At 41.7% G+C, this 10,794-nt stretch overlaps 1 protein-coding gene across 1 annotated transcript in view; it reads left to right on the forward strand.

The window, feature by feature from the left end:
* LOC104516246 (collagen alpha-1(XI) chain) overlaps positions 1 to 10,442 on the forward strand; it is a gene marked incomplete at its 5' end in the record, with an annotated part of 42,659 nt that extends 32,217 nt beyond the window's left edge. The window contains 10 exons of the mRNA XM_010160520.1: positions 1,009 to 1,062; positions 1,938 to 2,045; positions 2,639 to 2,692; positions 2,782 to 2,817; positions 2,927 to 2,980; positions 3,782 to 4,031; positions 6,204 to 6,316; positions 7,124 to 7,192; positions 7,855 to 8,088; positions 9,773 to 10,442. Of these exons, the coding sequence (XP_010158822.1) occupies positions 1,009 to 1,062; positions 1,938 to 2,045; positions 2,639 to 2,692; positions 2,782 to 2,817; positions 2,927 to 2,980; positions 3,782 to 4,031; positions 6,204 to 6,316; positions 7,124 to 7,192; positions 7,855 to 8,088; positions 9,773 to 9,919 (1,119 nt within the window). The remainder of the gene's footprint in view (positions 1 to 1,008; positions 1,063 to 1,937; positions 2,046 to 2,638; positions 2,693 to 2,781; positions 2,818 to 2,926; positions 2,981 to 3,781; positions 4,032 to 6,203; positions 6,317 to 7,123; positions 7,193 to 7,854; positions 8,089 to 9,772) is intronic.
* Positions 10,443 to 10,794: the final 352 nt, after the last annotated feature.

A 10,794-nucleotide genomic window follows, 5' to 3' on the forward strand; every position in this document is an offset into this window, starting at 1 on the left:
TTCCAGTAGATTCTCGAAGTATCAGCTTACATTGGAACCACCTGAAAAAACAGAGGTGTTTTGGGTTGTCCCCTCCCCACACCCACCCCAAAAATGTGGAAGGGCTTTAGAATGGTCCTGTTGATGCTATGTTGGGTGCTCACAGCTCCATCTCCTGCACCAGCATATTTCTGTTTACAGCAATCAAGCTGCATGGAGTGATGTTTAGGGACACTGCAGATAAAACTTAGAATAAAGAGCATTTCTTACTCAGTTTTATAAAGTAACATATGTCTTTACTGTGCAGCAGAAAGGATGGCTTGAAAATAAAATTAACTGTAAGCTGCTTATACGAACCATGTAACGTACCTAAAAAGGTAACAGCTTAACACCTCGGTAAGGTAGGGTTCCAACAATGAGGAGTGGAGACCCAAGGAGACTAAGGCAGCATGTAAAAGCTGAAACAAAATATGAGATAGTTCTTTAGCAAAAAAATATCGAGGAACAATTCTTGTAGCAACCATGATTTATGTTCTGCAAAAATCTCACTGAGCAGGAGTGAACCTAGGGAAAACAAATTGAGGATACTTTCCACTGTCTTATGAAAGTAAGGGCTAAAATAAGCAACTAAAATAAGGTACGGCAATTAAGGTGGAAGTAATAATTGAAAGCATGTAATGTAACTACAGCAAAATTGGACTCATTAGCAAAAAATTATTCTTTTTTTTTAATATCACTTGCTTCAGGGGATGCTTTCAGTGCTCCTTAAGGATGCTTCATAGATTTCCAATCATACAATCCTTTATAGATTTCTAATTATAAAATAATTTAAATGTTACAGTAGCATCATTATGTCTTTTTAAACACATTTCACCTTTATCTTGGGCCCTAAATCAGATGCCATCAATCACAGCCATCAAGCACTGAACGGCTTTGCACTCTGACTTGCACTGCATTTAATTGTATTTCAAGAAAACATGATCTGCGCATGTTAAAACTTATTTTAACGGTACTTCCCTTGGTTTTTAGGGCCCACCTGGCTTGCCCGGCCTGAAAGGAGACCCAGGGTCCAAAGGAGAGAAGGTATGCTTTAACCATTGTCTATGCCTCTGTAATTTTGATCCACTCTAAAAGTCCATATAAAATCAGCACAAGGAAACACCAGGGTTTTTGTCTGAGAAAGCAGGACAATGTACCGTGTCAGTCAGTCAGCTTCCTGCAGCCTTAACAGTGACCGGGAGGTTCGAAGCCCCATCTGCTCTCCTGGAGATACACGGAAAGAAAGAGATTACTGCCTGTGTGGTAATCTATTGACCATGGGATTCTTCCTGGTAGTGAAAATCCCAAAGACATCGACGTGAAGAGAGCTGTTGGTTTTACAAAAACAAAGTAGAAATGCAGTGTTTGAGATTTTTATTTTCAAGCAACAGAATGTAAACCTTTAACAGCTACAGTAGTTCATTTTGAAATAATGGATTGGGACATCCAGGGTAGCATTTTCTAATGGAGTCCCAACAATTTATTGATTGCTTGTGTATCAGAGAAGACATGTACAGAGAAAGGGAGATGAACTTGATTATATCTTGTGATGTCAGGTTTGTTTCTGTGCTTGGATCGCCTGTTTATGCAGCTGTATTACCTGGGGGAAAAACGTGCCACTCTGAGATGCTTATAGCATCTAAATGGGAGAGTTGGTATGAAATGTGTGCACACGGGTGCCGTTGTTTCTGATTCACTAAGGACTATGCTGCACTTCGATCTGTTCCAATGAGTAAGCGCTCGCAGCTTGCAAATAATCTCCCAGTCAAAGGCCAACTAACAACAATGAATATGCTTCCTGAATAATTTGTTTTCAGGTTAATTGTTGCCTAGCACCGGTGGTGAAATTTGTGTGTTTGCAAAGCACATTTACGTTATATATATTGAGTTTTGACTCTGTTTTCGCCTATCTTGTTTAGGGGCATCCTGGTTTGATTGGCCTGATTGGACCTCCGGGAGAACAGGGTGAAAAGGGTGACAGGGGTCTGCCCGGCCCACAGGGATCTCCTGGAGCCAAGGGCGATGCAGTGAGTAACACACACTTGTGTTCTTATTCAAGGTCCGTTCAAGTGACGAGCATGTATTCCAGTCTTTCTTTCCAGACCCATCAAGTTGCTAAACATTTAACACCCCGAGCCTCCTGCTAGAGGTTAAAACTTTCCTCAGCATCGTACAAGCACAGGGAAGTTAAACAGCTTAAAGGGAGACACAGAGTGTTTCAGGAGATGTAGGAAATGCATACACCTAAGTTAGGGACAAGATAAACCTAACAGCACCAATCCCATCACATTTATTAACTGCACTACCCAAAGCAGCTTCCTTTCTCCTCATTATTAAACCACATGTTAAGGCACTATGTAAAAAAGCTTTCCAAGCCAATCCCAGGGGGAACACAGTTGTGACGGTGAGTACTGCTGCATAAGAACAACTACCACCAACTCAAACCATCAGAGAGTGTATAAACTTGCCAACTATTCTGGACCCTAGAAATGGCCTAAATCAGACCTCATCAGGGTTGAACACTCGGTAGGATGAGCTTTTCCATAGATACACATTTTCTTAATCCAGTCCGGTACGTAGAACAGTTCAGTTCTGTACTTACTAGCTTACTCTTTCCTAGGGAATTTCCGGTCCTGCTGGTCCCCTTGGCCCCCCTGGCCCTCCTGGTTTACCTGTAAGTAGCTTCATACAGTCCTCCTGCTCAAAACACTCCCATGTTGTATGGAATATGCTCCAACTGTAGTTATATGTTCTCGCCCACAGGGTCCCCAAGGTCCAAAAGGCTCCAAAGGATCCAGCGTGAGTAATTGTCCTCCATGTTTTTTGTTCTTAAACTTAACTTTAGTGTGTGTAATTCCTTACCGTTGGGTAGCATGGTCAACGCTACATTTCTGTCATTGCTTTGTAGGGTCCTGCTGGTCAAAAGGGTGACAGTGGGCTACCTGGTCCACCTGGACCTCCGGTAAGTAAGACCTCGTTTGACACAGATGCACATTACACTGAACCGGTGACCCTGTTTTGGCAAAGGTAGAAAACACCATTTGTGAACTTGTAGATACAGAAAATATTCATGTTTGTTTGAAAATTCATTTTTCAGAAAACACAGATCTACCAGACAAAGAAATACATTGTCTGCACTGAAAAACCCATTTGAAACTTTAAAAAAACACCCCACAACCAACAAAAAAATCCCCTCGCAATAATTATTTAATGTCTTACATTGAAGCACAGGAAATTAAATTATTTTAGTTTCCCCTGATAATACTCTTCTGTTTCTACTATTTTTTTTTCATATCATATCCATCTAAAATGAAAACAGTCCAAATCTGAATTAAGTGTTTCGATTTCTTGAAATGAAAACATTGCTTTATGGACCCCAAGTGGAATTTTAAAGTTTTATCCTAAGAAATATCCAGAGTTTTCAGTTGTCACAGGCTATGTCTGCGCTTGAGGGAATTGCCAGGGATAGAGACAACCTCAGGTTGGTTCTGCACACTGAAGTGACGTGAGGGCAGCACGCTTTTCCCCAAACAGCAGTGTAGTGGGGAGATTTTAGAGCACAACAATGGTTTTGCCTTCTGCAGTCATGTTTTTCTGCAGGTAAATCAAAGCAGAAAGGCCTAAATGTGAAGGAAAGAAGTGAATAAAGAATTTGAATGAAGCCTGTTGGAAGCATCTCCGAGTCACATTCCATGGTCTCTCTGTGTGTTTGAGCAGCTGAGAAACAAACAGAAAAGTAACCGACACATTGTTTTCCACTCAGGGTCCCCCGGGTGAGGTGATCCAGCCGCTGCCCATCCAGTCACCCAAAAAGACAAGAAGATCTCCTGATTACATGTTATCTGATGCTGGTGATAATATTCTGGATTATTCCGACGGCATGGAAGAGATCTTCGGCTCCCTGAACTCACTGAAGCAAGACATTGAGCACATGAAATACCCAATGGGCACTCAGAATAACCCCGCCCGAACGTGCAAAGACTTGCAGCTCTGCCACCCAGACTTCCCGGACGGTATGTTAATGCTGCAGTTAAGATCTGCTCAGATACTCTAGCAGAATAATTAATTGTTGGTGGTTAATATAGTTGCTCAATAAATAGTTTAATGGCATCCAGTTTTGCAGGTACAAAATTCTACAAAACGTAAGAGACATTGTCTTGGCAAAAGCCACAATTCTTTAAGTACATAACCTGATCTGGTTTTACATTTAACACTTTTGAAAGTGCCAAATAAAATCCAGTTACTGTTGTCAAAGGTGGGCCTTGCCTTCCCAGAACTGTCCAGACAGGAGAGTGATGAAACATGGGTGCTGTTTAGATGACCAGAGAGTACAATCACAAATGTCGGCATGCTGGGATAGCCAATAGCGGCTTTTAAAAGAAACCAGAATTATTTTAGTGTCTGGATACTTTAGCTTAGCATCATAATAAAAACTAGCATCGTTGTTAAATGAGATTTGTTATGCATTACGACTCTCAAAAAATGTATTGTTCTTTTCCCCTTAGAAACAATAATTTGCTCTACTGCATGACCGCTGTTGCGTGTCATTCGGCATACAGACACGGCAGGTTCTCCCATACTGCTTCATGCTGCTAAGCACAAGCTTCACAAAATGCAGAGTAGTATGAACAAGACACTGTTCTGAAGAACTGCCTTGATTTAATGATTCTTTGTTGTTTTCTTTTTTGCTAACTGAGCTTACCCCTCTGGAAAGGTTTAACTGAAAGCCAACCTTCACAGAGTTTTCACCCTTTATTTTATTGCAATGGATAATTTCTCAGTTCAAAGCAATATTTTTCTGTTTTTAAATAGGAGGAAAAATAGATTTTGACAGTTAATATTTTATTGCTTTCACTCTAGATAGATAAAACCAGATGGTTGCCTTGAGGAGCAGTTAAGCAGTGTATGTGCTAGATGAAAAGTACATATTTTACAATTCAGTACCTCCGTAAGAATGAATGCTTTTTATAGAAGACGTTCACCTTCCTCATTTACCAGTATTTGCTTATTATTTTGAGCTTTCTTCATAACAAAGTAATCCTATTTTGGTTAAAATAAAAGTAAATGCATTCACTAAAATACAGCATCCTCCAGGGAAGACTTACAGGCAGGAAAGACTGTCGTCAATAAATAGAGCCTGAATCAATCGAATTGTAAAATACCATAAATGCTTTGTCTGCGCCCTGTATTCGGAAGACAGGGCGAATGGTCTGCCATGCCTCTTTGAAGCCTCCACTATTGCTTGAGACTGGGTTAGAACAGTGTCAGACAGTTGTCACTGCTGTCCTGCTGTGAAGTTTGCTGGAGATAAGGGCCCACGTCGCAGAAATCACCAGCATAATTAGAACAGCAGATTGTTAGAAGTGCTGATTTTAATGGCCTTGGATTGAGTGCGGCTCTTTCCTCCCCAGCCTCAGCTACCCAAGCACTGTAGGGCCCGAATTCCCAGCCATGCCAGTCTGGTTGGACTGCTGAGACCACGGGAAGAGTCATGCCAGTTTTACCTGTCTCTCCCACCTCATCCCCCAGCCAAGCATTAGTTAAGGTGTTTTGATCAACTAAAGCAGCCTGAAGTTTCACTAGTACTGCAGCCTCATAACCCAGGAGTAAAACCCATCTTTGCCTGACGTGTATCTCTCCCAAAGGAGGTTTTAGGTACTTGTGCCAGACACAACCTCACCAAGCCCTGTGCAACCACCTTTCTGTGTAGATGTACATGCAAATGACTCCCGATTTTGCTCTCTGACTGGAGACATAGCTTATTTCTGCCCGAGGCTGCCTCTGCTCTGCTTTTGAGAGTGCCATCACCAAACACAAGTTATCCTGCTAGCTGAAGTGCCAAAACAGCCGAACTGTTGAGACCTGCGATGTGTTTCACACACGGTGTCCTTCTTCCTCTAGACTGAGGTGTCTGCAGTCCCTCCAAAAGCTTGGCAGTATCCTGCAACGGTCATGCTTTGAAGTAAAATCGGGCACAAGCAAAAGGGCGCAGATAAAAATAGACTTTGATCCTGGTGTTATTTGTCATAACAAATCACAAGGCAGAAGAGAAAGGGTTCTTTTCTCGTCATGCAGATAAAATAACTATGTTACAAACTTTGGAGGACCATCAGGTAGCAATAAAACACAGATCTTCCAAATACCAGTTCTGCTGTCTAAGGCAAATATTTTCTCATTGGTTTTAGGGGAATATTGGATTGATCCTAACCAGGGCTGTTCTGGAGACTCCTTCAAAGTGTACTGCAATTTCACAGCCGGTGGGGAAACCTGCATCTACCCAGATAAGAAATCTGAAGGAGTAAGTACCACTCTGTCGTCAGTTGGCTGCTGACAGACCCTGCTGAGCTGTTGCACTGTTGAATTAAACAGGATAATTACACTGCCACATTTTCATACATCTGTCTTTCTGATTGCACTGAAACCTGCATAAACCTGAATTAAAGGGTGCAATGGTACATAGAGTTAACAAACAGCATTTTCACCCTTTTGCTCAGACAGGGAATGTATGCAGCTGTGTGCTAACCCTTGGCCGCGTTTCAGAAGGGACCATGGCTGTGCAGCCAGCTAAAGTGCCCAATCCAACGTCTGACACCTGAAAGCTAAACTCCTACTATGGGGTCATTTATCGCTTTTCATTTGTACCTATGCAAAGTAGGTGTAAACCACTGTGTATTAACAGTGTCCTCACTCACTGGTACAAATTACCTCTCATGGGGCATGTGGTGTAGAGAAGGGCTGTATTAAAAGCTTCCCTAAATGAGAGCGATCTATCAGCATCAACACCAGGGAAAACTCTTGGTTTAGACTCTCTTCACAGACACCGTTTATACCAGCAGTTTACCTGAATCGTAACAGATGACAGCACTCTCCCTTAAACAGAGCTAGCTCTCTTTATAAGCTGTCACCTTGGATTCCACTTAAAGTCACTAACTTGAAGGAATTCAATAAAAGAAAAGCATCCTATTTAAAGCTTTAGAGATGCTGAGATCTCAGAAAGCAGAACAATTCTTTACCATCTGATATGAAATTTGTCCCAGGTAATGCAAAACTTTCATCTCCCTTAACCTATGTTTTAAATGCTTCTCTCTGCTGTTTTACCACACAGGTTAGGATTTCATCATGGCCAAAGGAGAATCCAGGATCTTGGTTTAGTGAATTTAAGCGAGGCAAACTTGTAAGTTGACACTGCAACATAACAATTATCGACAAATCAAGTACATGTTGTCCGTGATCAACAGATCCCAATGGATTTTATAAATATTTAGATAATGAAAAGGCTTTTCAGCCCCAGCCTTTTTGCCCTAAATATTAGAGCAGCTGTATGGCCTCCTGCCACAGGACAGCAGGCGCCCGCTCTTTATTGTCCCACCATGATCCCAATGGGCACCTGCACAGCTGACGGTGAGGATGTGGCTTCCGTCAGACCGCACGCCACCACTGAACCTTAGTACAGCAGCTGGAGCAGATCCCCTGCCTGTCCTAGGTAACTGGAAGTGTACGGAGTGTGCAGAGATGAAACCTCAGGCTGACAGAACCTTGTAATTAACTAAAAACAGATTCCCAAAGAGATTCTGCTGGTTTACCCTCTGAGATAGGAGGAATTCTGTCTTGCCCATTAGAATGAAGGTAAAATATGTAGGTCTTCATCCTAAATGGATTGCTACAGCATAAAAATTTATTTACTGAATCACAGCTTCATTGAACTTTAAAACTCCATAAAATGTTTTATGGACAACATTAAGGACAATTACATGGTTTTTTTGTCAACAATAATTTTGTTTTGCATTTTAGCAAAGGAAATAGATGAATATTCATCTAACTTCTCATATTTTCCAGCTTTCCTATTTGGATGTTGAAGGCAATTCCATTAATATGGTCCAAATGACATTCCTTAAACTACTGAGTGCCTCTGCCAGACAAAATTTCACTTACAACTGTCACCAGTCCGTAGCTTGGCATGATGCATCATCTGACAGCTATGACAAAGCGCTAAGGTTCTTAGGATCGAACGATGAAGAAATGTCTTATGACAACAATCCTTACATCAAAGCTCTCCACGATGGCTGTGCAGTAAGTAGAGATTCAGAAGAGTCTTTATGAAACCAACTTGTCAATTAAAAGTACAAATCAAATGCATTTTTTCGCAGCTTTCTTATGAGAAGAGCTTTCTAAACACTTTAACAGACTGCCTTTTAGTAGATTTTGAACAACAGTGCACCAGTCCCTTCTTTAATTTTCATATATGTACCAAAAAACCCAAACCCAGCAACAGAAATGGAACAAACATGGCAAGGATACAGGCTGTTAGCACCAATGTGCTGAAACTGGACTATATGCCAATATGAGCACAGTAAAAGACAGGAACAGAAGCAAAAAAAGCATAATGAGGGGAGGCAGCCCATCAGCAGAATGTATTTATACTCAAAATCAAAGCATATGCAGACAGAATATTTGGCGAATACAGTAAAACAAGCGTGAACTAAGCCATAAGTATGCATCCAAACAGAGTGAATTAATTGCATAGTTCGATACGTGACTTTGTATTTCCTTTTCTCGTCTTTTGTTAGTCAGAGCCCGGCAGCCTGTGGGTTGTAGCTCTCCGAGTCCTCTCTTAGCTCGGCTGACATCCCTGCAGCTGTGCAAACACGCAGCAGCTCTGACCAGCTCCCCAGCAGGGTCTGTGTAGGCACAGAAGCCATTACCTCTTTTCAGAACCGGAATGGTTTGTACTGGACACAAAGGAGCAAGTGACAGCTGAAGCATTAATTTTCTTGGGGGTTGATATGGGAGCATTTCGAAGGCAGTTCCTGAGAAGCCGGAGATAGAGTCAGAGACCTGGAAGCGCAGGATACGTACCTGGCTCTGAGGCAGAGATGCAGCTCAGGTGTATCAGTCTCCTCCCCGCAGTGATGGGATTCTAATACATAACTCTTCATGTCAGCCTCCCTGTACGTCCAGTATATTTCTCTTGCCTTTGTTACCCCCTGTGGGCGAGTGTAGGGCTCCAGAGCGAGCTGGCGCTTTAGGGTGTCACTCCATCACTAAACTGAGAACACGTCGATCTACCAACTTGCTCACCTGAACTCCCAAGACCCTGGCATAGCTGAAAGGGGTCTCAGCCAGGGACAGGAGACCACCTGAGCCCAGTGCAGTCCTGGTAACTACCATGATGACGTAGCTGGGTGGTATTTAGAGGAGGAAGAGAGCCTTTCTGAGGAGGTAAGGGTGTGCCTTCAAACCTGGTTTCCAAGTGCACCAGCTGGCAGCCCTGTCAGACTTCTACTTTCTTCTATGTCTAAGCAGCTGCTGTAATACTTTGTGAGATAGCTACGGTCTTTCTTCTTACAAGTGGATAATTCTTCGGGCTTTCAGAACTAATTAGTGATTTTTCACAAGGCAGACATGCGCACTGCTGTGAGAATAGTGTTACTACTTATTGAACAGTGTAGACATGAACTCAGAATTCTCTAAGAAACATTAAATTTCTTAGATAATTTTTCACTCGTGGGCCCGTTTTAGTAAGTCAAAAAAGCTATGGGGCAATCTCTTTCTAAAATTATAAACCTTACATGTCCCAGTTTTAAAATCAAATCTTAAGAAAACATAAACTTCAGAGTCTGCAATATCGGGTGCCTGAGTGGGCAATAATTTATAAACTCCACTCTTCAGAGAGCACCTGTGGAGACCTGCAGCATGTGCTACCTGCTCCAATACATAACCGTGTTTGCTTTTCTTTTTTCTTCTCTTTTAACAGTCAAGGAAAGGCTACGCAAAGACAGTGATCGAAATCAACACACCCAAAATAGACCAAGTGCCTATAGTTGATGTGATGATCAATGACTTTGGCGATCAGAACCAGAAGTTTGGATTTGAGGTCGGTCCCGTCTGCTTCCTTGGTTAAGCTTAAGACAAAATCAGATCAGCAAACATGTTGCACTTTGGTGCTACCAACCCACTCCATGCCACATGCAAGTTTTGAATAAGGATGGCATAGAAAACTTGTCTTGCTGTGTATGTATGTCTCATCTAGAAAGTAATTGTTGCCCTTGTAGGGCCAGAATCACATGACTTAAACTTATTTTGCAAAGGTACTGTAGCACAGACAGACATTGTAGGGCTCACTTTAGGAACACCCCCTTGGATTCCTTTGGTGCTGTAAAAACGAACGACATGGTGCTCCTTCCATTACAACCACGAGGTGTTAAGAAAGTGTTTAATAAACTGTAATTATTCTGTGTACAGTACTATACTGTCAGTTCTCTGTCCATTCCAAAACTTGCATGTGTCTCTGAGTTGCACCTGGCTCTTATTTCATAATTACAAAAACACATTGTCAATGCTGTGTGTATTCTGAGAAAACGACCTGTCATTGCCAGTGAAGTCATTGCCATTTCCATGTCTGATTAATAATAAAATCCCTTTGTATATATTGTTGTTGAAGAGCTTTGTTATTTGAAGTCGCCAACAAAACTTTTAGGTGGCAAAACTGGAAGATCTTGAACAGCACACTCCAACAACTCTCTTCTGCTGACATCACTCTGTGATGACGAGTTTCAGTAAGGAAAGCACCTTCAAAGGTGCTGTGTTCCATGGTGCTATACCTCAGACTTTTGTTTTCTAGCCAGAATTTCATAAGATACCTGTATATACCTAAAATAAACAAGTTTATATTTTTGGATGGGGAAAATATGTAAGAAAAAAACCAACTTCTGTGTAAGAGATCTGTTAAAAATCTGTGTGAAATAAATTAGTCATATAGCTTTCCTTCTTTTTAAT

This window comes from Eurypyga helias, unplaced genomic scaffold, assembly GCF_000690775.1.
Source record: "Eurypyga helias isolate BGI_N326 unplaced genomic scaffold, ASM69077v1 scaffold40931, whole genome shotgun sequence".
NCBI lineage: Eukaryota > Metazoa > Chordata > Aves > Eurypygiformes > Eurypygidae > Eurypyga > Eurypyga helias.